General features: G+C 45.8%; 1 protein-coding gene across 1 annotated transcript in view; it reads right to left on the reverse strand.

Moving 5' to 3' along the window:
• Positions 1–3,729: 3,729 nt before the first annotated feature.
• The window catches only part of TOP1 (DNA topoisomerase I), a 65,150-nt gene continuing 42,349 nt past the window's right edge, over positions 3,730–26,530 (reverse strand). Inside the window, exons 7-21 of the mRNA XM_057378409.1 lie at positions 24,887–24,962; positions 23,836–23,933; positions 19,325–19,440; positions 15,934–16,055; positions 15,184–15,306; positions 13,576–13,763; positions 12,797–12,941; positions 11,626–11,769; positions 10,407–10,592; positions 8,880–8,948; positions 8,155–8,269; positions 7,328–7,455; positions 6,157–6,251; positions 5,278–5,427; positions 3,730–5,140 (exon numbers count right to left, since the gene is read on the reverse strand). Coding sequence (XP_057234392.1) covers positions 5,038–5,140; positions 5,278–5,427; positions 6,157–6,251; positions 7,328–7,455; positions 8,155–8,269; positions 8,880–8,948; positions 10,407–10,592; positions 11,626–11,769; positions 12,797–12,941; positions 13,576–13,763; positions 15,184–15,306; positions 15,934–16,055; positions 19,325–19,440; positions 23,836–23,933; positions 24,887–24,962 — 1,858 coding nt within the window. The 3' untranslated portion in view covers positions 3,730–5,037. The remainder of the gene's footprint in view (positions 5,141–5,277; positions 5,428–6,156; positions 6,252–7,327; positions 7,456–8,154; positions 8,270–8,879; positions 8,949–10,406; positions 10,593–11,625; positions 11,770–12,796; positions 12,942–13,575; positions 13,764–15,183; positions 15,307–15,933; positions 16,056–19,324; positions 19,441–23,835; positions 23,934–24,886; positions 24,963–26,530) is intronic.

Consider the following 26,530-nt stretch of genomic DNA (forward strand, 5'->3'; position numbering starts at 1 on the left):
AAGCGTGGTTAGCGAGGGGATAAGTGGTTGAATTGGGAAGCGTTTCAATGCAGTTTGCTCCATTCATGTGGTTAAAGCCTGCAATTTCCCTTTCTGTGTGCCGCTGACCTCCTTCCCCGGACCCTCCTCTCCATCGGGGCACCCCGGGGAGCGCTGGATGCTCATCCAGCAACCGCAAATCTGGCAGGTTGTCCAGGTCGAGCTGCAGGAGAGCCGGGAAAGAGACAGGCTGGAGGGGATGTACCCCATCCATAAATGCACATACACACATATATGCGTAAATATGGGTTAATGGTTGGACTTGATGATCTTAGGGGATTTAATTGCTTAATGAATGCTAGGATTTTTTTTTTCTTTTTTTCCAAACTTAATGATTCTGTGAATACACACCCATCCATACACACGTGTCCACAGGTCCATGGCTGAGCTCTGCTTATCTCACCCCCCCCAGCTCATGGCTGGGACTCATTTTCTAAATGAGGGGCCCATCCCYGAGTGCACCCCACATATGAGCAGCTCCCTGTGTCCCACTGCTTCACCGGCCTCCGAAGGGACATTCCCCAGCCCACACACACACAGCAGGAGTGCTGTAAGGTTGTTTAGGATCCTACTGGGCATCAGTTAAGGACAGACACACGGGGTAAGAGCCTGAAACTGCCCGGAGAGAAATGAGCAGTGTACGGGCTGATGGGACGCTGGGGATGTGCTCAGCTGAGCCAGAGCCACTGCAGCCTGTGCTTGGCATTGGCAAAGCACTCGGGGTTCATTCTCTCTGGGGTGAGCCACCGTGGCCGCCGGGGAAGCTGCTCCTGGCTTGTGAATGGCCTCACTTGGGACTGGCAGGAAGCAGCCGGCTCCCAGTGGTCTTAAAATAGCTGAGCATTRTGGGCACACCCTTGTTTTTGAGGGCAAAACCTGAGAAGGGAGTGTGGCCGTCAAAGAAGCAGAAAAGGTAGCTCTGTCGCTCCCAAACACCGCCTGTCCGTGCTGATGGAGAGTACCTGGCAAGGTGTGTCCTCAGCTCTGGAGCTCAGCGTGGCTGGGGCCAGCACGTGGAGGATGTGGTTTGCAAAGAGGTGTTTGCCATGGATACTTTTGATTTCCCAAGTTTGACTGATGACTTTTTAGCCTTGCATTAGGTCTCTGTGTCCAAGATGCTGCACCCCAAGGAATTTCAGTGTTTAATTGGACAGCACAGGAAATCTGACAGCCTTTGTGTGCCTGCTGTGTGTGCCTGCTGCCTGACAGCCCCGTTTGGTGGTTCCAGCTCCTGTACCAGCCAGGCTGTGAACAGTCACCCCCACCCCTCCATTATATTCCATTATATTTCCAAAAACTTCCATTATATTCCTGTTTTTGAAGAAATTSCCCGGACTGTGTTCATCGTGTGGAAGACTGGGTCCTGCAATCTCCCCTTGCAAACACCTCTGGGAAAAAGGGGATTTTCCCCTCTGAGTGGCCCCTGCACCTTCCCCCCTCACAGTTCCGAAGCACGGGATGCCAAYCCCCATATCCTGCAGGATTCATGGAGCAGCTGCATCCTCCCACCAGGAACAGGCCAACAGCCAGGTGACCTCTGGCTTAAGGACAGCTCCAGGCATGCTCAGAGCCTGGGGAGCAAAATCCAGAGAAACAGCACTCTGAGGCCACCCCACAGGCAAGTGTGGGGGTTCCTGCTGCCCAGCGTCCCTCTGACGGTGTCTGGGAATAGATGCATCCCTCTCCTGCCTCGGGAACCGTGTATTGAGAGGAGTGCCCGATCCTTATCCCGGGGAGAAATGCCTCTCTCCGGTTATTTATTCATTCCCGCCTGCCTGGGGTAAAGGCAACACCAACCCACGGGCTGAGAAAATCACCGAGGGGGCAGAGTTTCCCCGTGCTGCGGGGAGCAGGATGTGGAAAGGCTCGAGGGAAGGCGGTGCGGAGCTGCCTGCTGGCCGGGCTGGTGTTGGCAGACACAGAGCAGCGTTGTGCCGGCGATGGAAAGCAGAGGCGCCCGGGGCTGKGGCTGATGCTGGCGCGGATGCTGGCGCGGTGCCGGCCCGTGCCGCTCGCTCTCCGCGGCGCTCCGGGCGCTGGGCACAGCAGTGCCTCCCCCAGAGCCTGCTGCCCCTTCCAGGCACTGAGATATCCCTCYGGATTACAGCCGGCACCTGGGGGAACCCACGGCAGCTCCGGTCCCTGTCCCCACTCCCCAACACTGCGTGGGCAGCACACGCTTTTTTAATATCCTGAATTCACCTGGTTTCAATTTTCAGCCCTGGAATCCTCTAAGACTTCAAGGGGGATGGGGCTGCATCCTGCAGGGTTTGCGCCTCCCCTCGGCTGCCAGGCCCTGTCCATGGGCTCGTCAAGCACACCATCCAGWTTCAAACCCAGATTTTGCCCCCTCCACCCATCATGCCACTGCTGCCTCAGTTTCCCCGGCTGCCGAACACAGGCTCTGTTGTGGGGCAGAAAAGCCARCCCGGGCTGGTGGCACTGCAGCGGTGGGATGCAAGATGGGATGTGGCACCATTTGTGGCCATTTCTGTTTGCACAGTGAGTCAGTGGGGTCTGGGAATTCTCCGTGCAAAGCGTGGGGYGTGTGGTCCTCACCCAGCTGTGCCACAGGCAAAACCACAGATGAAACCCTGCTCAGCTCCCTGCCCCGGAGACAGCCTGTGCTCCCCAGTGCTGGGAGGCAGCGGGGTGCATTTTCAAGGGCTGTTTTTGTACCAACATCCTTCTCCTTGCTGACAGAGAGGCACAGCACGCTCCAGCCTCGGGAATCAGCCTGGCTGCACACTTCCAGGCAGAACAGAGATCTCCCAGCCTGGCCAGAGCACCCACCACGCCCAGGGAGGAGGATCTGCCGGCAGCGATGTTGGGGTGGGGGATCCCCTTTGTGGGAGATTCCTTCCCACTGAACTCAACAATTCCCTGCTTAGTGGTGTAAGATACAGGAATTTGTAAGATATGGGATAATCGGGCCAGGTCTGCAGTCGGGAAGGAGGGCTGTATAAAYAGAAATTGTATTTTTACAGGCTGCATTGTTCCAGGCACGGGCAGGTCGAGAGCACAATGAGCCCCTTTCCCTCTCCACTGGCATTTTTGTGCTGCTGCACCTTGGAAAGGCCCCAGCGAGCAAACGGCGGCTCCTGCCAAAGCCCAGGTTTGTGCAGCCACAACAAAGCCCTGGGAGATGGCAGYGGGCAGCAGGAAACCCTGCTGGGGCTCCTCAGCTGGCTGAGCCTGACCCCACAGCCACCCTTGGGGGTCTGGGGGCCCCCCCAGCTCTGGGGTCACAGGGAGGTGCCTGCACAGGAGCCAGGGCTCTGTCTGCTCCAGGGACGSTGCTCCCAGTGCCAGGGAGATGGATAATCCCATCAGCCTCAGCACCCATGTCCTTGCCCGGTTGCTCCCCCTCTATCCTCCTGCGGGCACAGAGTGAATAAAAGGCAGCAGAAAATCCAGGCCAGGAGGAGCAGCTSTGGTGTCACTGTCCCCCTGCTCCTGCTCTCTGCTGTCCCAGGACAGAGCAAAGTGATGCAGAGCTGTGCCTGCAYGGRAACCCAGAGTGACCACTGGCCAGAGAGGGGTGAAGCACACCCAGAGCAAGGAGTGATGGACCACAACCTCCAGGGAATTCCTGGGGCTGGGATCAGGAATTGTACCCCACCATCTCCCCCAGCCCACGGGGGTCTCACATCCAGGGCAGGAGGTGAAAGAACACACAGACACCAGCACTCAGTTAAGTTGTAGGAATTTATTTTAAATAACCTACAGTTGATTAAAAGGGAATTCATGATAAAAATAGAAGATACTTGTTGAGGAAAGGCTGCAGGAAATGGTCTTGCACACACACTACGCTAACAATGCCTCTAAGACTAATGATTATAGCAAAAAAAGGTTTCACATTAAAATTCTGCTTTTTAATTTTTAAAATTTTTTTACACAATTACAAAAGAAAAAAATAAAAGCCCTAAAATCTTGATTATTTTCCTTTTTTGGACCAATGCTCATTTCCCTCGAAATTTATTGACCTGTGAAACTTCTTTTTACACAATAAAATCTTTCAAGTAAAAGAGGGGAATGGGGCTTAGAAAAAAAGGGGGGGAAAAAAGGTAAAACAGTCTGACAAACCTAAAAAGTAGATAATTCTTGGAAGTGTACAGAGCGTGTTCAGAACAAAGGGTGATGGGAATGTCATTTGTTTCCAATTTAATTTGTCCTCAAATTCCACACACATCTTCTCATCACACGGCCCCCTCCCCCCACCCGCTCCCCAAACCTACACGATGATCTTTAAGATCAAAAAGAAAGAAAACTGTTTAAATATTTTAAAATAATTAAAAAGAAATAAAAATTCACATTTAAAATAGGAACACTCAAGTCAGGAGGCCGATTTCCCATCATGATTTGCTCTGAACAAATGTGGTGGATATTTGTAATTCATGTTCCAATGGCCACGACTGTTTCAAGTGACAAATTGAAAAAGGTTTGGGTATTTCCATGACTATAGTGATAGCTGTAACAGGTGCGTTGGGTTCCTTAAATTTTGTTTATTTGTTAAATTCTGAAATGGGACGGGAGGGGGAGGGGAAGGGCAGGGGTTAAGGAGTCCATTTTCTATTAAAATATAGAAGTTATTGCAAAACCCTAACTGTAAAAACGCACCAATATAATTGGATTTTGTATACAGTAGCTAAAGATTCCCACGCTCTCAGTGTGATGGTGAATTTGCCTGGCGGAAGGTTGACAAATCCCCCATCCACTTGCCCTGCCTCAAGAGAAAAACCACACAAACCAGACAGCTAGAATTTGGATCTCTGAAACATTTTTAAATAAGTTGTCCATAGGACAACTGGCTCAGCTCCTTTAGGATATTTCCAGGTTATGCTTTCTGCAAGATGTTGGCTGTTTTATCTGATGCTCACTTGCCCCTTTCCTCCCCCTTCCCCAGTATCCAAGGACAAGTAAGGCTCACAGTTTATCAATCTCCCTAAAAACCAGGCTACTCCCTTTTCCCATAAAATTCAGCTCAATAAAAACAGGTTAAAACTCATAGTCTTCCTCTGCCATGTCGATAGCCCAGGCGAATTTCTCTCGCTGGGTTTTGTTATAAATCTTCTCTATAGGAATTCCCCACTTCTTACACCTGCAGGAGAGGAGACACTGTTAGAGTCAGGGAAAAGGGAAGGCCAGAGACCCTGCCCTTGTCTGCTAAGTGGGRGGACAAGACAGAAATGAAGGGGTGGGGTGGATCACCCCAGCACACCCCAGGCTGGTGCTTACCAAGCAACAGAGATCCTGGGATCCAGATAGTTGAGTTTGGAGGTGCCCAAAGCAATCTGCTTGTTCTCCTCCCTATCTGTAGCCTGAACCTCCAGCTTCATCAGCTGCTCCTCGATCCTCTGCACTGCTTTCTTCTTGCTCTCCACTGACCTGGGGTGGCAAAGAACAAAGCACTGAATTCCTAATGCCCTGCCAGCACTGTGGGAACCCAAAGGGACTCAGCTCAAGGTAAGCAATGCCACCAGCCACACAGGGCAGCTGTGTCAGCACAGATGGTGACACAAAACACTCAGCACATGCAATTAAGAACTGACATTTTCCAGGAGGCAGAGCAAGAATCTTAAGCAGCAGTTTTGTTTTAAAGGGTTGGGAAGCAACAGCCTGAACTGTTCTGATGCTACACCCACTCCCACACCAGCCCATCTATCCTTCAGTAAGTCATGCTGTGATCCTGCTTTCAGAGCTCCTGTAACTCAGCTCCCCTGTGGCTGCTCTGCAGAGCCCACACGGAGCCCCAGCACATGGTCTGTGCCGTGGGCTTCTRACAGGAGAGTGAACTCAGGGAGGTGCCTGTGCCATCATTAGTGTGAGCCCTGGCTCCCCTGGAACACAGCAATGCTGCCCACTGGATCCATCCCTCTGCTGCTCCTGGGCAGCATTGGGGTGGGKGAGCACTGCTGGGTGCTCAGCTCCGAGGGCTGGGCAGGAGTGACCATGKCAGGAACCGCTGGGTCAGAGCACCCTCAGGGTGGCCATTTCTTCATGCACAGAATGAAAGGATAAAAGGAAGCCTTCCCAAATTAAAGGCCAGAAAGTGGAWTACAGGGTGAAGGACCCTTCTGGGAGGAGCATTGCACAGCCCAGGAACACCAGCCTTACTTTTTAGACTTCTCATCCCTCCGGACCTTGGCATCAGCTTTGGCGCTTTTCAGTTCYCTCCTGGCATCAGCTAATTGCTCCTTCTTGGCATCAATCTAGGAGAGGCAAAACCAGATGGCAGCACCGTGAACAAGCTGCTGACAGCTGTGGCAGTCACCCCTGGGCAGCACACCCAGGCAGCCAGTTTGTGACCATTTTCAGAATCTACCTGCAGTCAGATCCACTCCTGCAGAACAATCAGGCCACTGGCACCACACAACCAGGYGTGGTGAGATATCCCCCTCAGAAAACAGGGCCTCACTGATTTCCAAAGAAATTCAAGCTTGTGCTGGGAGCTTTGTCACACAGCTACAACCAAGCAGGCCAAGGAGCTGGMTTGGTCTGGCCTGGCCAACAGCCCCTCCTGGCAGCTCCTCTGCCTCCACTGCATCCCATCACTACCAGCTCTCTGAYGGCTACATGGAAGGATGGTCCCTGATCCCTCAGCAGGAATTARCCCCAAATCCTACACACTGAAAGGTGTAAATGCTTCAGGCAGTTCTTCTCCAGTTAGCTTAGGATTCAGGGAGATTCAGCATTTTGCAGCCCCTGTTCAACCACACCCCTTAAACATCTCCAAGCTCTAGGATCTAGGGTGAAGGCAGCCATGTTAGGTGTTATGGAAGCAGGGGACACTGCAGTGCCAAACCAGAACTCCTTATTGTGAAGGTTATTCTAAAACCAGACCAGGAACAGACCTAACCCCTTTGGACCTCATGGCCTTCACCAGAAACAATCTGCAAAGGAAGACATCAAGTCAGAGGGGCAAGAATGCACCATGTACACACTGACAGTGGCCTGGGATTCACACAACAGGGGTGGATGCCCACTCTAGGTTCTGCAGGGGACACASATCAGAGCTAGAGACTGCTGCTCTTGAGTTGCAGTGGCAGCAGAACATACAGATTCAGGATGAAGGGCAGGAAAAGGGTCTGCTCTTGCTCTTTACAAGTAAAAGAGAGAGGCCCCTTCCAGCTTACTGCTGCTCTCCCAGCAGGCCCATCTCTGATGCAAACTAGCAACTCCTAACAGGGAAAAGCACACTCTGCTTTCACCCAAAGGAAAGGAATCCTGACTCCTGAGATGCAGCACTTGGAGCCCTGCTGCCCTAGAGCTGGGYAGGGGGAGGTACCTTGCTCTGCAGGTTCATCATGGACTTCTCGAAGGTTTTGGGCGGAGCTCTCTGGTGGTTACACAGAATGGCCACCGCTCTGTTGGCACGGTTGTAGGAGAGGATCTTTGCTGGGATGTTGTCATCCGCTGTAGGGACAGGAGAGTGRTGAGCAAGGGGGTTCTCCAGGGTGTGCTGTCCAGCCAGCATCCCACAGTCACTGCAGAACCAACCTTCCCCTCCCAYGTCCAGTATCCATCCTGCACTCTAAGTACAGTCCCAAGAGACTGGACACATCTATCCCAACCCTTAATTCCTTCTGGGATGTTTTTTTTGTCACCACTGACACCATCTCAACTCAACAGAAGGGAAGCACAGYCATGTTCAGAACAGCACACCCTGCCCAGGACACTGCTGGGCTTCACAGATCCAACGTGCCCACTTGGCAAAGCTGCCAAGTGCAGCCAGCATTGCTCACAGAGGTTGTGGATGAGCAGCCAAGAAACATGGGGCTGTTACAGATACACCTGCATTGCCTGTCACCGACAGCACCTCACAATTAACAGGAAGCAAACGGATTTGGTAAAGGATAGGCATAACCAGGCAGGCACACTTTGGTATGCTCACAAGTCTGCTCTGCTCTGCCCCAGTGCTGGGCTGCTCAACTACCCCAAGAAACTGTCTGACAGCAGATTGTTGGTCAGATCTCAGCTGCCTGACATTTGCACTGGGAGAACTGTAACAAGGAAGTGGTGAACAGATACAAGAYTTGTGGCTCAGCCAAAGAAGCCAGGGCTGTATTGCAGAGCAAGATGTGCTCTCCTCACAGCTCCAGGAACAAGACTTACGATTAGTGAGCTCCTTGAGCTGCTGCTGTAGCGTGATGGAGGCATTGTAAGTACGGAATACCTTGGCTGTCAGTCCCTCCATAAGGTCTTGAAGGTGTTTATTTAGGATACTGGTCTAAAGAAGCAGAAAGGAGATGACAGTGAGCACTAGGAATGACCACAGCATTTGTGAAACCTCTGGAGCCWCGGCTGACACAGACGTGCAGCTCACGGCTGAGGCCTGGTGTATCAGACCTGACCACAACAGACTAGTCACAGCATTACTGAAACCACAGCAAAAGTGAACAAAGAACCAGCAAGTATGAGATTGGTAACAAGTACCACAAGTGGCCGGAAAGGATTTCTTTGGTGTGGAGGCTTTGGTTTCCAGTGACAATAAACATGCCTGGACCACCACAGTGCTCCCTCCCACAGAGCCAAGTGTGCAGACAGGGATGGCATCTGAAAATCTGTCACSTCACACATTCATCATCTCTGAACTCTGAAAAAACCTCCCCAAGTCAGAGCCAGGCAGGCTCACCAGGATCAAGGCTCATCGCTTTAGGAACCTGTGGGCACAGTGGACAATTCAGACACCAGACTGARACAGACTCTCACTGCTTTGAGGCTGCTCTGAAGAAAATTGCCACTGAAAACATTCCTGGAACAGAGCAACTGCTCCTGCCTGGTACAGAGCAAGCCTGYTCATGGTACCCCACCACCCTCACCATGAACTGTGTGCTTACATTGAGGCGGTCAAAGAGGTCATCCTCAGGCTGCTTGTTCTCCATGAACAGCTGAAGATTCTTGAACACCTGCAGGAAAAGAAAACCAGGAACTTCAGGCACACAGAGCAGACAGCACTGGGCAGTATAAAGCTATATGAAAGCAGTACTGCCAGGGAGACATTACACTTTTTTCAGGGAACAGTGATGATGCTGGATGTTGCTTCCTAGCAGGCAAAACSCATCTCTTAATGAAATGCTTGTGTTGCAGGTTCCTCCTCAGCAACAGAAGTCCTGAGTCTTCAGTGCCCTTTATCCTCATCCTTTGATACAGGAGACCTGACTCTGCCCTGGCTTAGCTGCCTAACAGAGAAAGAAACCTCAAAACTGCTGCCCTTCCCKTACTCTCCAATTATTGTTTGAGCCCAAGAGACTCCTGAGGCATTTCCCATGGATTGAAACGACAAGAAACCAACCCTTCTCACTGCTGCATTGTTTAATACAATTTCATCCCAAACACGTCTCACTGGGCTAGGGAGAACAATCTTTGATTATATCAGAGACCACAAATCCCAGCTCTGCGTGCTCCAATTCCCCAGCTTCTCAACAACACACATTCTCCTACAGACACCCAATATACAAAGGTTTCTAGTTTCACAATAATGAACTCCCCATTTTAAGCACTGAAAAGATGACAAGAGAAACCAATAAATTTGAAAAAAAACCATGTTTTTTTCTTTACACCGGGAAGCAAGAATTCTCACACATGTTAATTTCTAGAGCAGCAGTAGTTTGATTTCTTTTAGTTGCTTTGCTCCTCAAGAGGCCAATGCTGACTGTCATTACAATTAACACAATTTTATACATAGGGTATCTTAATACAGACCAGAGCTGTGGGCCAGATGCAAAGCTGTTACACCCACAAAAACATTTTGGATAGTGCCCTCCAGCTTCACACTGCTAGATAGAGATTGATTCTGGAATGAGGYCAAAATCACAGCAAATTTGAAATTAGTGGATGACAAAGAAATAAAAGAATTGACATGGCAGAAGAAGTATTGGCTGGCTGGTAGACATACAGGTTCATAAGCCTGAGGTATCAGTGCACTTATTCCTCTGTGAGGGCTCAGCTCCAACATGAACCAAAACCACTCTGACAGAGGTGTGTATTATCAAAGCCCCACTCAAACTGCTGCTCTGCCAGTGCCAGCAGTATTTCAGAACCTTTTATGCTCTCACTTGTCACATGGGCACCTATAGGTGACAAACCCAACTCTGGTGACCAGAATGAGTCCCAGGAACTGTTACAGTTATGTCAACTTCACACTGAGACTTCAGGGAAGAGCAGCAAGATGTTTGAACATCTCATCTGCTGGGCTGTGTCATAGCACCTTCCATGGCACTGTCAATACAGAGGATGTAACATTAACTGACTTATTTCTTGGCTTATCTGAGCAGCAATAAAGCAACCTATTAATGCCATCCCAGCTGTGCTGACCACATCTCTGTGCAATTCAGTCTGTGTATGTGCTTGTGGGGATGCCTTACCCTCTTCTCCACAGGGACTTTGTTGTAGTATCGGATGGAGTCTTTCCCGAGGAAGTCGAACTCAACCACGTATTCCTGCCCATCGAGCTCGGGGTGCAGCTTGATGTGCTCTACTCTCAGAGAACAGCAGCCCACGGTGTCAGCTGTTTCTCCTTCTTCTTTTTCATTACCAGCTCTCAGGGCAAGCTACATTCACATCAAGACAAGAGAAGTAAGGAATTCAAACCATCCCCAGAATAGAGATGTTGCAAACGTTCAGACTCTGGCCCAGAATCAGCAGTGTCTAGAGGAGAATATCTCCTTTTCTTTTTTTAAGAGATTAAGCCAAGATGCTTTACCAACTTTTGCTCATTAAGTAACTCAGACTGTGAGACAGTTCTGACTAATGGAAATTCATTTCAAAAAGTGTGGCAGGTTTTAAAAATCAAACTGACTTTCACATGAACTCTAATTGAAATAAATCCTACAATTCAGTTGCTCATCATCTTCTATGACCTTATCTATTCACTGCACACTAAATACATTTCAAATAGCATATAGGTTATATAAATATTGGCTTGCACAAATTATCTAAAGGCTACATTTGGCTGCATAAAAGCACTTATTTTAACAGTACTGGCTAAACTGATTTCTAACCTCTGAAATCTTCAGYGGTCATATGAAACCACAATTATTCACATTGAAGTTTCTTGGTTTACATCAAACCATTTTGAACAAAAACTGTTAATTTAGCTAGTCAAGACACCATATGCTACTAGGGAACARCTCTCTGAGAACTGGTTTTATGTAGCTTTAAATGCATCAACACAACTGCAGTTTTCTTTATGCTGCGGTGAAAAAATTAGCATAATTACAAAACCTCACAACTGTGACCTCAAACTGAAGAGGTGACAAACCAGCAGAAATTCCCAGCAGGAAAACTGAAACAGCTGGAGACAAAAGGCATAYACAAACTTCCCTGTAATCCAACTGGGCAATTCTGGAACCAGGCTGTGAGTTTTGCCTGAACTAAACAATGCTGCCTGAAATAGCCATGTTTAGTACAATAGTTTATTGCTCTGGGTTCCAGGTAATGGGAAGGAAAAGGAGCCTGCCCACCAGGAAGTCTCAGGATACCGTAGTAACTGGGCTTAATTCTGCCTTCAAGACAAACACACAGCATTCCCAAGAATTCCCAGAGGGACAGGGAAGGCAAGAGGAGCCAAGGAAGGAGYCTCACCTTATCAATGAAGTAGAGTGCCACAGCCCTCTGCCGYACTTTCATCTCTTTGGATTTCCAGTCTTCTCGGTATTGATTCCGGATTTTATCTACACACTTCTTCAACCTCCGAGCTGTCTCATACTTCTGCCAGTCCTTCTCACCCTGCAGGGAAGTTGGAACAGAGTCAGCATTAGAGAGCAGGCAGAGGACCAGCTCCAATCTGCATCTCAAGGCTCTGCAAGCCCATGTGTGGCAAATGCTCTYGCTGTACAAAAGCACTGAGATGCTGCTGCACAGCTCAGCTTCAYGCTGTGCTGCCACACAGCTGCAGGTCATTCAGATTTCCATGATATTAAATGCTTCCATGGAAGCAACTGGAGAGAGACACAAAAGACACATCTTCCCKGCTTCTCAAAATACAAATGGTTTCCTCTGCTTTATTCAGATGATACTTATGTTCTTTCAGCTGTGTAATTAAACACCCATAAAAGGCAAAAGCAACATCAACAGTTCATCATCATTATTATATATTCAAGACATAGCAAAAAGAGGGCAGGAACTCACAAGGAATTGAGATTTTTTTTTCTCCTGTATTTGTAGGACAAACTCCTTGTTTCCAGGAAAAAATCTCTCAGAAAAAGCCTTCATGAGAAGAGCTTAAATTCTTGTTTTTATGGACTATCCACAGACTGGGTATTTACTCCCACAGCAGGAGTTTGTTTTCCTTCAGTCATGAGCTTCTTACCAGCTTTCTCAGCCAGGAGCCTGGACGGGTTTTTAATTTTACAAACAACTAATTAACAACCCATGGTTAGAACTTCACTACATGATCAGGCAGGGGAAGTTAAGATCAAATGTACAAATGTAYGTGAAATATCCACCAGAGCAAGTCTGTTCTTGGATAAATTGATTCTTTTTAGGTTTACACAGGTTAAAGGATTCTTACTAGAAATGACACAATGATGCTTTTCAGGAGACATTTTCCAGATTTCCCCTGTTTTCCTGGGCAGTAACTGTATCCTCTTTGCAAGAGGGAACAGAAGCTTCCCTAAGTTTTTAAACCATTGGAGGATGAAACGGCCAGGTAGCTTTAACTCCTATCGCTTTCCTAACCAAGAGCTACATTTGCTTCTTGAAAACATAACCAGGAAGACTGCTTTGGTTTTGTTTTCTTTAACTAGATCTTTACCTTAATTCTTGAGCTAGGGTTCAACATGATGTATTTTATAGAGCCCTGGATATTCTCAGTCCATGACACCAGCCAGGTCACTTTGTTATCATGCCGCACCTCCTTCCATTTGTGTCCTGGTGGAGGAGCAGGGATTTTGGAATCCCTACARAGAAATTAGAAAAAAAGAAGACAAAAACTATTTAAAAATACTCTTGCTAGCATCAAAACAGGGAAGGTAATAAACAACATTACACAAAGAAGTGCAGGGCAAGGARCTGAGGCAACAGAAGTGCATTATCTCCACAAGCAGGAAACCAAGTGAATCAAAATGAACAGTCAAAGATCGGGAATGTAACTGTTACCAACATGAACTTACTTATGAATTATACTGTAGGTGGGACACATTGCTAGGACCAGCTTTGATTTCTGCACACTGCAATTGTGTGGACACTTATCAGGACTAGAGAGTGAAGTGAAGCCCACCAAAGCCTTCAACGTCAAGGAAGACAAAGTAGGGCAATTTATGGAGAAGAAAATTATTTTCTGGAAATACTAGCAGAAAGGCAGTTTAAGCAGATGTAGGCAGTAGGCGTGAGGAAGAAAATATGTTGACAAAGTTCYACATGAAACCCATGATTGCCTTGCTCAGTCTTGGCTTGTATGACTCAGTTTCTTATCCATATAAGAACAAGATAAGCTGCATCCCTAATTCTATATGATTGAGTGTCTGCTTACACAAGATTTTAAAAAATTTGGTCTAGAAAGCAAAGCCAAGGTGTGAAGGGTCCAGTGCTCACTTGCTGCAGTTAATGATGATGTCTTCAGGCATGATGCGCCTCTTCAACATTCCCATTTTGGGATGGTTCCCACGACCTCGGAAGAGACCTGGGGGTTCAATCTTGAAGTTGGCAATCCTCTCCTTGTGGTTGTCCATCACACAGTAACCATACTCCTTCAATAGCCTCTCRTTCTCCTCTTTGATTTTCTGGGAAAAGCCAAAAGCAAAGATGATATGGCACATGCAGCACCATACCCACCTTTACATGTCGTATTTATATTTGCACCACACTAATGCTGAAGACACAACCCAAAACAAGATCCCCATCATGACAAATGTATYAGGCTGGCCATAAAAGCATTCATAAAATGCAAGCAGCACAAACAAACTCAAAAAAGGGAAAGAATGCGTGAAAACTCTCTGAAAACTTGTATTTGAGGAAAACAGATTAGTGTTGCTGAAGGCAGCTACAATTTTGCCACAACAGAGGCGTGTACCTCTGCTCAGCTTCAAGGGTACCCCAAGCACAGTACTGCTGCTTTATATTCTATACTGAGCATTTGTCATCCGCTGGACTTCATATCTTGTTGTTTATGTATAAAAATTCTGTGTATAAAAGACTTCTGTGTTTGAACTCAGCGTTGGAAAGCAGGCAAAGGAATGTCTCCAGGCTGCTGCATGTCAAGCCTGTGTCAGCAAATGGTCTCATAAGCAGAACACAGTCTTCTAAGAAAGAATGTGCTGAGATTTCACTGCATACTTCTGGGCCTGAACTCTAATTATATAGAAGGAAAAATAAAAACACTGCAGCTCAAAATAAAACATCTGACCCACAGACAGCACTGCTGCAGCAGCTAAGAAACAGAAAAGGCCACTTCTGCTCCATTTTAAGTGCTACTATGGACAAGAACTGAAGGGCTCACACACATTTATCAAACAGAAATAGCAGTAAGACAAGGGCCCTCTATTTTGATGGGATCCCTGTGATCCCAAAGGCTGTAATTCCAAGCTGCAAGGCCCATCATTCAATGGACAACTACTAGAGTGTTGCAGAAGATCAGCTGAGAACTTAGGGAAAGTTTCCAGCTTTCAATTCTCATTGCAGTTAATTTAATTCTCAACCTCTGAGACACTGCAGCCATGCTACTGGATAATAAAGTTTATTTTAAWTCAAAACCCAGCATTACTTAATGTTTAAGATTTCTTTTCTCATTTTATTCACTAATTTTAGTGCTGCATCCTTTCCATCATCCTTACCTCTCCTATCCTTAACTGAKTATCCATTGCTTATTATTGCCCAGGGCCCAATGAACCCAGAGRCAGCACYTCTGATTCTCTTTATTWACTTAAGTAGTTACTTTACTTAAGCAGTTACTTACTTATTTCACTAAGCAGGATCAGCCCTATCAATRTCATTTAAAGTCAGGATGAAGATTTGGCTGTAAACACAGTGCTCTGCCCTACCTGAGCTCACAGTGCAGACTCCTCCAGCTCACATGAAAGCAATAATCTGAAAGCTGGTGAAAACACTTGACATACGCACAGCAAGGCAGGCAGGGGAATGATTACACAAAGATGTTTACAAGCCAGCTAAGAATCACAAGTTTCCTAGAATTCCCTCTGGTACCTGTTTCTCCTCCTTGGACATCTGTTTCCTAGCTTCCGACTGAGCTTTGAAATACTGGCTCATGTGGGTGAAGTCACAYTTGCTGAGGCTGGTGATAGTGCTCTTCTCTTCAGAGGTCATTTCCTTGCAGAAAGAAAGCAGAGTTTTAAGTTTCTACACACACTAAGTTTTCRTGCACAGCAGAGCTTACCCTACCCCAGGCAGCTTAAACAGGAACAACAGACAGATTCTCACAATAACCTCCCCAAGAATCCCCAAATTCTTGCACAGGCTCACTCCAGCTGAGGTCAGAGGAAAGCAGCAGATCCTATGGAGCACTGGCTTTGCAGGGGGCTGCTCTCCCCAGGCACTGGGCAATGCTGCACTGCTTTCCAAAGCACTCCYACACCCAGCTGTGACTGGGACTGCTGAGGGATTGGGAGAAAAACCCAGGCACACATCCAGGAAAACTGCATCCAACCGATCTAAAGGTTTGCTGTTATGGCTGATGACTGCAGAGAACACCTCAGTTTTAGGTCTTTATGTTAGAGGTTTCCCTCTAACAAATCTAGCTCTTACACAAGGCATTTATGGCAGGGTCCTTCCTGGTGAAACTACAGGGCAAATGGAAAAAATCAGTCATAATCTGAGGTAGCTTTTAATTGCCTCAAGCCAACTTTTCTGTGCATGGAACAGCCCCTGTTCACTGKTCAGTGCTGAGGAGACACTGGCCAYGCCCACAGTCACTGCAGCCCAGGACTACGTGCATACCTTTCTCCAGTCCTTGAAGAAGTTTTTCCTGAAGATCTCCTTTGTAGTGTACTCGTGATCAAGCATTTTTGCAAAAAATGTGGCAACTTCTTCTGCTTTGGTACTCAGCTTCATGACTTTACCTACAAAGAAAGGTTTTCTTCTTTAAGAAAATGGTAAACAGAAATCAAAGCCATAAAGAAACCATAGTAACAGTCCTAAAGTATTATATTTTTACTACGGAGAAGTTTGTCTTAAAAATGTTACATAATACAGCAACTTGAATGGACAAAGGAAGCAGAGGAGCACAATTGCTTGACTTCCACCACAAACATTTTGAAAAAAGTTTCCTCTGGAATCTAAACATTAAAAAAAGCACCAGCAATCTGACGTGAAGCAGGTCTGGGCTGCAGGGCAGGAAGGGGAAAAGGCCTGCTGCAGGAAACCYTCCACTGAGCCACCCCCGTGCTGGGTGTGCTCCTGGGGAGACGCTGCTGTTTGATGTCAAAGAGGCAGGGATTTTATTAAATTTCATATTGCAGCACTCAGACATATGGGAAATACAGTCCCTGTATTCTTTTTCAATGCACAGACAGACTCCACCTCGGAACAGCCCTTGCAGCCTTTAGCTATTTCTAGGCAGGAAGAGCCTTTCCTCTGGATAAGCTACAAATAGGCTGGAAAGAGATGCCAAATATTGACCTCTCCTTCATGGCAGGGAAACGTGTCAGGATTGTGCTAATTGTTCCCTCTGCTGTGGGAATCCACTCCTGCATCTCCAAAGCAGGCTCTAAAGCCAGTCATTTTTAAGAAAGACTGAGCTGTCAGTGAATAGAGGGGTCACATTCCAGCTTCTCTGCATGACTGCAGTACAAAGTGAAATTGCTGCAAGGGAAGACTGGAACACAAGGGAAAAGAGGGCTGCTGCAACATCGTGGCTGTGGATTCCACATCTAACATTCCTATCGAGCATCTTTTTGGTCCTGATTGCATTCCTGATGAAACATAGGGTGCCAGTGATCCCTCTGAAGSATTCTGCATGCAGCTCACATCTCCAGCTAGTTGCAAGAAATATTTAAAGTTCCAGTGGTTGGCAGACAGTCAATACCTGGGGATTTTTAACAACCATTTTACCGCACAAAAGTGAACACAAGAAACTGCTCAATCTGTGCTCTTGGAAAAAAAAAAAATCACGCTTTGGATTTACTACATATTTTCAAAAGTTGCATCATCTCTAAAATTAAAGCATGGGAGTTAGCTGTAAAGCTTTAAGATCTATAAACCCTCGTAAAACAAGACTTAGCAAAAGGTCCTCCCAATGATCTGAGAATATTCCACAATTAAATTAAACCAACAGTAACTCTGCCAATTTTTAAGCTGTAACCTAAAATACAGCATTTGTTTGCTTATAACAGGAAATGGGGGAAGGGAGAGACAGCAAGGGAAACTGTTTTTCCAGGCTACAATTCTAGTTTGAAAGAGGCTATCGAGTTAGTAACTTGTTAAGGGGCTAAAATGTCTGATATTTTTCCCAGCTAGCTGCAGGTTCAGTCACCTTTATCTAATCACTTTAGAATATATTTCACTGGACATAACTCCTTTTTTTTTTTTTTCTCCCACAAACGTTTGAAAAAGCTCTCAGTGACTGAGCTGGACATTTAAAGGAAAAAGGGATTTATTCCAGAGGCATGAATATTAGCTACCTGATTTAAAAAACCAGAGAGCAACCAGGGGACATAATGACCAGAAGAGACCGCATGGCCATGACTGAAATGCAGCTGCCACCATTACACTCTTACCTTGCCCCATCTACAGAAAAATGTGCAAGTTTGAGCCACCTCTGGACAATGAACAGTGACTGGTTAACCCACAGGCACTCAAAAAGGATGGCTTTGGCATTTCAAGCTCCTTCCCTGAGACAGTATTGTAGGCACTTCCAAGAGCCCCAGCAGTTGTTACGTGAGATGAAAGCAGGCAGTGAATCCTAGGCCAGGGACAGATTCCTCCGGTGTGAGCCGGCCACCGGCCAGCCACAGCCTCATTATTGGGCTCTACAAATCATCCTGGGTAATCTCAAAATGAGACAATGCCTTGTGAGCACAGACAGTGGCTCTCAGCAGCTGCTGTGTAAATCAGACATCTGATTTTTTGCCTAGTTTCTCAAGGAAGACTTATGGGATGTCTTTATTTGCCAGACCCCCTCCCTGCCCACCCCATGACTGTTGAGCTTAATGATGAATTTCTGTGATGGCAGWGGCAGAGGTTACAAAAATCCCTGCAGAGGCTCTGTGAAATAGATGGCTGGAGAGACGAGGAGCTTATTGCTGTCTGCACAAGGGACAGCTACAGCGCAGGCTGCCCCTCCCCTTCTCTAGACAACAGGAGAGATCATGCATTTTTCAACACAGGGAAACAATTTCCAACTTATATCAAGTTGTTATCAAACCCTAAGAAAGAAGGCTGCAGACATCCTTGATCATTGTGCTACTTGCTTGGAGATGGCCTTTAATAAGCTACAGTATATTTATTTGACTACTTTGCTGCTGAAAACGTAATGCTACCTATTCCTCAATATTTAAAAACAGTGTCATGTCACATGAAAACAGCACGTTGCTCCTGGAASAGCTCCATGTGCAGATGTCCCCATCACCAAAAATTACATTTTCATCCATTCAAATACCTCCCACTTAATTCGATCCTGGGTTAATTTGATCCTTCATTTAACATGATCACAGGACTAAAAGGAAACACACGGGTCATCAAGTCCAGGCTCCAGCAGGCATCACATCATATAATCCCTTCCACATGAGCTTCTGCCAACCAGGCAGCCCAGGATATTCGAATCCCACACCAATTAGTTCTACCACACGCAATGCTCAGGGAGTGGGACCATGACTTACACCAGAGGGCTGTGTTCTTGAAGCCAGGGTCATCCCATTCACTCCTACAAGATCCTAATCATCTGTACCCAAATTCAAATTGTTTTATTTCGCTCACGCCACCACGATCATGAACTTCACCAGACAATTAAAGTTGCAATTCTTAATGTTCAAGAAAACAAGAGCAAGATTTAAACTGACCAGTGATGAGGCAGCTACAATTACATACTCCACTGGTCAGGCACTGCTACTCTGAGGCATCAGACAYCCTCATTCTGCTAAGGAACCCGAGGGATTCACCACCATAACGGAGTGAGAGCAGGTTCATCCCCGTGTCACTTCAGTGAGCAGAATTCAGCAGGCTCAGGTGAATTCCTTTCCTTCCACAGACCTCACTTTACTGCTGAGGAGCTGATTTAAGTGAGCCACTAAAACACAAGCACTTCCTCAGCTCTTCAGTCCCCAGAAGAACATCGCAATACCCTGAGATGTTTATTTCTCTTCCTAGCAAGTAGAAACACAGATTAACTCACCATCATAATAAAACTTGACATTTTCAGGCAGAGGTTCATATGGTGGAGCAAATACAGGACCTTTGTGCTCTAGGAACTTCCATTTAATGCCTTCAGGGTAGCGCTCTTCTTCCCACCTTCAAGAGAGAAATATGAACCAATACAATTTTAAGCTCCCAATCTTTATTTTATTACTGTGTGGGTACGAGAGTATGCTAAACCAGCCAGAAATCACTGCTTTGTCAGGTACAGACCAGCAACAAATACTCAGTATACTATCATCATTTAATTCTCCTTTTTTAATTCCCTTTTTTTCTCGTCTTTTTTTTTTTTTTTCCAAAAGCACAATCATGTCCATGAACAGAACACATTGGATTGCAGATTATCTGAGCGAGCCACCCTTTTCCTCACCTCTCATTTGCTCCTCTTTTCACAAAATCACAAAGCTGAAATTGCTTAGATCTTAAGAAAATAAGACTTGGGCCCTGTAAACCAGCTAGGATCATGCCAAATTAGCTTCAGCTGTGATCTAACATCAGGTCCAGGATGCCTGCTCAGCAAAGTCAAACAATTGTGGCATATTACACAGCTGCTTTCAGATGTGGACAATATGCCATTAAGGGCAGAGATAAAGAAACAGATGTTCATTTATGACCTAAAYGAGAACAAACCTGCTTGGACAAGAAAGACTAAAACCTGCTCTGTCATTTTAAATTAATTCCAATTCTCCGGGTAAGAAAAGCATACTTGAAGAGAAACAGAGCAGCCCAGAAAACGGCATGTTTGCCTCAAGGACGCTCTATAAAAAACACTCCATAAAAACACTTTGCAAGAGATGCATTCGGTATCACAACACAGCAAGGCAGGCGCCACMAAACCCACATTCCAAGAGAACAGGGTCAGCAATTCATCTGCAGAGAAAAGGGTCCTGGCAGGCCAGGATCCTCCCCCAGTTCCCAGTGCCCAGGCCACTGATTCCACTCTCCTCCCCTCCGAGCTCCTTTCATGCTTACCACAACATTACTGCTCCATGCTGCTGGCACAGGATTCCCTGCTGGGAAAGGCTATTTCACCTCAGCGATCAATCAACTGGAAGACCATTAACCTGTCACAGCACTCAGTCTCTGAATTGCCCAGACAAGTTTGTTGAGCAGCCATGACAATAAAAAAAAAGGAGTTTAAGCTTCTGTCTGGTGCCAGCCCTAAGGAGCAGCATTTCCATTCCAGGTGCCACAGCAGCTGAGGAGAGATGTGCACGTACTGCCTGCACCTCGGAGCTGTGATCACTGATAGATTGCTTCATCCCTACTGAGATAAAAGTCACTACATGGAAGATAAACACTGTACAGAGACACGAGTTTCTGCTAGAAGACAAAGGCTTCACTTGTGTCTGTACATCAGCAATTTAGGGACAACAGCAACACAGCAGCTGGTTATAGTTTGAAAGGCACACTACTGGACCTRAGTACTTCTGATGAGAAGCACATCATCATCTTTAACAAAAAAGCACCCAACCCCAGCTATCAATATAGAATTGCATTTGGACTTCAGTCCCTGGCTGGGAAGGAGGCTCAAGTAAACTATGTTGATATAAGAAACCAATATTGACACAGATTCCAAATATTTACATTCCTAATGATTGTTGTGTTTTTATTTTTTTTAATTAATTAGAAGCTAGAAATACAAATATTTTGTCAAACACAGGCCTAGGTTCTTCCACCCAGAAGCTACTTTCAGCAAAATAAATCTAAACCACTCTCCTTTCCTTCCCAGCCAGAATAAGCTTCTCTCTGACAATGAGCAATTTTATTCCAGTAAGAACAAAATAAGGGCATCATTCACAGTAGCTACTATTTTTCAGGACAGGTTTGTCATTTTTGTTTTTTGAATTTATTCCTCTGGTATTTACTTGATGAGAAATTCTGTACCTCTATCCCTTCCCATTCTTTTATAAAGGATATATGTAAAAGGAGAACTAGAAAGGCAGTGATTTAAATAGCAGAAGGACACTGTGTCTTTTGGGAAGGCTACGAGGAACCATGGGATTCATGGGGTAGTTTCTAGGCTCAAAACTACCAGAAAGGGTGCCACAAAAAGACCACAAATCATCYCCAAACCCACCTCCACCTTCCTAAACATCACACATAAGCATAAAGACAAAAGGTAAAAGTGAACCTCCTGAGTGTAGCTCATTTTTCATCCTCATTTGGTTTCAAACAGAAAAWGCATTACAGCACCACTGTCCTTGGCAGCTTCTGGTTCTAAAGCAACGTTCTACACATGATTTTGTGGGAGCAAGGAGAATGCTGCCTGTTAGGAAGGCTGCCTCACTGATTTCAGCAACAACTCATCAGTCATATAGGCTTCTTAATTAAATCCCACATCAAACCTGTCTAAATATGCCAGGGTGGCTCATGAAGGAAAAGTTGGGGAAGATCTTTCAAATGGCATGAAAAGAGAGAAAATTCTTAGAAAAAAACCAGAACATACCTCAGGGATATGTTATTTCAAGGAAATAAACTTGCTGTAACACAAGGTGGGAGAAGTGCTCATAAGGTGCACTTCTGATCACATTTTTCACACRCTGATGGGGCGTGAAAATGACCTCTGGAAGAGCTCTACATGGTGATGAATGAGGCCAATGCCTTGGGGATGTCTGCATTGAGCATTCACACAAGTRAGGATGAAAATGCTCAAGGCAGCAAGCACTTGAGGAAGCAGYCAAAAAAAAGTATCAGACGCTCAAAAAATCAACTCAGATGGAACATAAAATGCCCTTAAGAGAAACAACTGAAGTGCAGATGAAACCTTGTCCAGTAAAGACATGCTATACAAAGCTGCAGATGGATGACAGGAACATCAGCAGAAGGATGCAGTTACCTATGCCARATTCTGCCAAACATGCTTTCCAAGGCAGTTTTGCTCAGCAGTAAGCACAAACTGCAGAGTTTAACACAGCTACAGGGACCTGTACTGCCCAGGCAGGTGAGGAGAGAACAGCCCAGCCTTCCAGTAAAGGTCTGCTGTTCAAGGGTACAGCCCACAATAAAAGGGAGCTGTGATAACAGAATATTAAGTTAGACAGAACCAGCAAGGGCAGCTGAGACAAAGACAAAAAGACAACAGATCRTTAAGGCTTAAAAAGACCTTCTGTAGCTTCCTATTGCTTCATGTCCCTGTAGTTTGTTAATGTTACAGCACATTAAAAAATACTGTCAAAGGGAGTGAGAAAAAAGTGGATTGCTCAGAAAAAAGAGAAGTTTTGGGGAGGGGCTGGAAACCCAAGTTTCTAAGGGAGTATTCAAGGATAAAAAAGATTTGCAASTGCTGATGTTCTGAGGAAGTGGTGAGAAGAGAAATAATCAAAGAGAAATAATGTAAAGACTATAAACACTACAGAAGATTCTTTTCTTTTTAAAGATGAATCAATAATAGTGTCAATAAAGCGGTAAAGGATTGAACCTGAAAGGACTGAAGAAGATTGCAAAGACTTTCCCCARCTCTACAGATCTATTAGAAACAGCTAAATGATCTGAGAAAAGAAAATACTCATGGAAACATCCCTGAAAGGTCATAAAAATACATTACAGGAGTGCAGAAAACACACATGCTTTTGAGAAATACATATGCATTAAAATGAGTGAAGTACTAAGGCCAYAACTTCAAAACACACAAGTGGCAGCTCCCCAAATCTAGAAATAACAGCTTAAATTACAATGGAGGGCTAAAAAGAAATCAAGCAGGTTTCTTACACAGAATACCACTGATGCATCACAGGTCTGTCTTCCAAATGAAYCACAAAGGCCAGATTTATTTTTAAAAGGTTCTACAAACATTTAAGAGTGGGTGAAAGTACAACTTCAGTGATGTTACTTTAGGATCCTGGGCAAGACAAAGTGTTTTCCATCTAAAACTCRTTCTCAGAAATCATTTGTCAAACAGCCTGAGCTTAACTGGTCACTTGATAAACTTTAATTTTTGTKCCAGAGGCAGGAGCAGTTTTGAGAGGCACAGCTGACACCCAGCTAAAATGAAAAGGTGGACACCCACTCCTGCTGTACCTCCATATAACACAGCTAAGGTCTGCTACAGCACTGGTTAACACATCTGCACGTATTAATATATTCCTTAATCCATCTGCACTTATTAATATGTTCCTGCTGACACCCCCAAGCCTAGAAGCTTCCATACTGCTCTGATGAGTATCAGCACAGAGCAGTTTCTGGACATAAGAATATTGGTATCTGATCATTACAGGCAGCTTCTAAATAACACAGACAGGGAAATCCATCCCCCAGACAACCCMACAAAAACCTTATTTCCTGTTTTAGGGATATCACTTCTACTTCAGAGGATGAACACAGTGAATGAGATATTTATTTAGAGCTTACCAGAAAGTAAGCCAATTATTCAGAACAAATCCTCATGAATCAACAGAAGAGAAAGCCAGATGTGCTTATTCAGCCAGCATGGGAGGTGCAGGCAAATCCAGGTGCAGATGGGAGCCTACAGCTTTGACTATATATAGTTACCATTTCCATTTTTGCTCCTCTTCTTTTTTCGGCTTCTTTCTTTTGTCCGCTTCAGGGACTTTCTTATCTTTGCTCTTGACTTTCTTTGCTTTGCTGTCCTGCAAAATGAGTAAGAATCTGTTAGAASAGCTGCTGTATTTCCCCCTTCCCTGAAAAGATGTGTTAAAACTAAAACACTCTCTCTCGGGATATATAAGAACTGAATTCCTGTGGCTTCACTGCATGAATGTGCTCTTAGATCATCCCATTAAGTCCAAGTCTGCTGATGGTCCCACTTAAGTTTTCAGCCAAATTCTTTTACTTTGCACTTGGGACATGCTAAATGCACACAGCCAGTTATGCTGTATCACCTGACAAGGGGCAAGTCTGGGCTAAGGAACACGACTGCTGAGTTACAGAACCTCTTCCCTGGTYTCCCTGGTGTGTCTGGCCTGGCAAATGGTACAGACACACCACCACTGTCAGGTGCCTTCTGGGATTATACTGGTGCACACTCAGTGTAGAGACACTTCCTCTGAAGGAAAGAATTAACCCTATTGGCAGRAGGTGCTTCAATGTGTCATGTAAGGGTGTCTTTGCTAGATGTGGAGTGTAGCTTCTAAGTCTCAAATTATGGCTAAGCTTTTCCACGTCCTTCTCCAAACAAACTTCCACCCTAAGCTCCATCTAAATGCTTTAAGATTCCTTCTWGCATCTAATCTCTGTTTCATCTCCCCTGCCTCTGAACCCTGCCACATCATCTGTGCAATGACCACATGTTGTGAGCAAGGCTCCCTTGCCCCCTGCCAGCTCCTTAACAGAAGGACTGTGAATTGCCTGGAAATTCATGTCCTGCAGGCATCTTCTCTGTCCGTTGTTTTAAGGGTAGGAAAGAAAGTTTCCCTGACTTCTTATACCTTACAACTCAGATAAGTGAACCTGCACCATAGGTGGAGATCTGCCACACACAGCTCTGTTCCAGACAAAATCAGATTCCCCCTCCCCTGCAGAGTTCCACACCAAAAAACCTGGCTTTTCTCGATCATAGATATAAACTCATCTGTCACATTACCTCTTCTTCCTCTTGTTTCCTTTTCTTTGCTTTCTTKATGTCTTCTGTTTTGATTTTCTTGGGTTTGTAGTCAGCACTAAGAACAAAAAGAYTTGCTGATGAAAGCAATCCATTTTCCAATACCAATAAAGAGAAGTCATAAATGTACAAAGTGTGTATGCACAAGCTTGCAGTATCTGATACTTTTAATTTCTAAAGAATATAATTTTGTACCCTGCTCTCTCATAATACTYAATAATCCCAATCCAGCACAACAGCCACAAGATGTTACCATCAATACCTCTCACAAGTTTCACACTGCTGAGACAAACGTCGATGAAGAATTGATTCAAAAGCGCTGGGAGCCACCAAGGGATTACAGGGGATGGGATAAATGGGTAAAACCTTATTGGCATGTTCCATTCCAACTCTTTTTCCAGTCATCAGTCTGGGATCTTGCCCACAAGGCTCACTTTTTGCATCCCCCACTAGCTCAAACAACAGTGAAACTGAGTACTGGCTAATTACATAAACACATTCTCATTTCCATTGAGGTGGGAAAAGACCTCTGAGATCATGGAATCCAACCTGTGACTCAACACCACCTTTGTCAACCARACCAGGACACCAAGTGCCACACCCAGCCTTTCCTTAAACACCTGCAGGGGCGATGACTCTTCTGTTTGTAAACAGCAGGTCCAGCAGGGTTGGCCACAGCTGTCCTTACCAACTGGGACAGGAAGTTCTTTTCCACCCACTCCAGGAACCTCCCAGACTGCCTCCTCTCTGTGTTGAGTTTCCAGCAGATATCCAGCAGGTTAAAGTCTCCCACAAGAACAAGGGCTGGCAATGGTGAAACATCAGCCAGCCACTTACAGTATAGTTGATCCACCTCTTCATGCTGGTTGGATGACTCCAAGCAGGATATCTGCATTACCAGCCCTCCCCTCAGTGCTCATCCATAGGCACTCAACTCTGTTGTCACCATCCTCGAGCTCTGCACACACAAAACACTCCCTAACGTACAGAAACACCCCAGCTCTTAATCTTTCCACTGCAGACATGAGATGGGAGCTCATGTAAGCCTAGCAGAAGGCACCAAGTGATTACACGAAAGAAAAGATGTCCCACCCATGTCTCTTGGAAACTGAGACACACAGAATGGAGAGCCACCATGGTGAAACCCTTTCAACCCTTCAATTCCTGACTGCTWACAAGGACAAACTGCCTCAAGAGCTGGACAGAAACAGGGGCAGATCACAGCGAGATGGAATTTCAGTGGGTTCTGTACCAAGCAAACATCATTTCTCTTTGAGACAACCACCCTCAGCATAACTCATGACACATTTTGACTCCAGGCAAAGCACGCCAGGCAGTGCAGGCAAACCTCCCCCTGCCTCCCAACAGGCTGACAGTGCATTTCTGCCTCTCGTGCAGTCACTTCCTCACCCAACAGAAACCACTGCAGCCAGTTAGCTACAGTAACACCTCACATGCTCACACTCCTGTTTTACAGTCTTCATCAGTCTTCACCTGCCTTCTGGGTTTTTTTTTTTTTTAATTTACTAGTTCTGCAATATTTCACAGCACCATCTGCAGAAGCAGGTAATGGCATTTTGCCTCGCACAGCACAAATACTATCCCTGCCCTGCTCAGAAAACATCT

This window comes from Malurus melanocephalus, unplaced genomic scaffold (assembly GCF_030028575.1).
Source record: "Malurus melanocephalus ecotype Western Australia unplaced genomic scaffold, MMel_1.1 scaffold_356, whole genome shotgun sequence".
In the NCBI taxonomy this organism is placed as follows: domain Eukaryota; kingdom Metazoa; phylum Chordata; class Aves; order Passeriformes; family Maluridae; genus Malurus; species Malurus melanocephalus.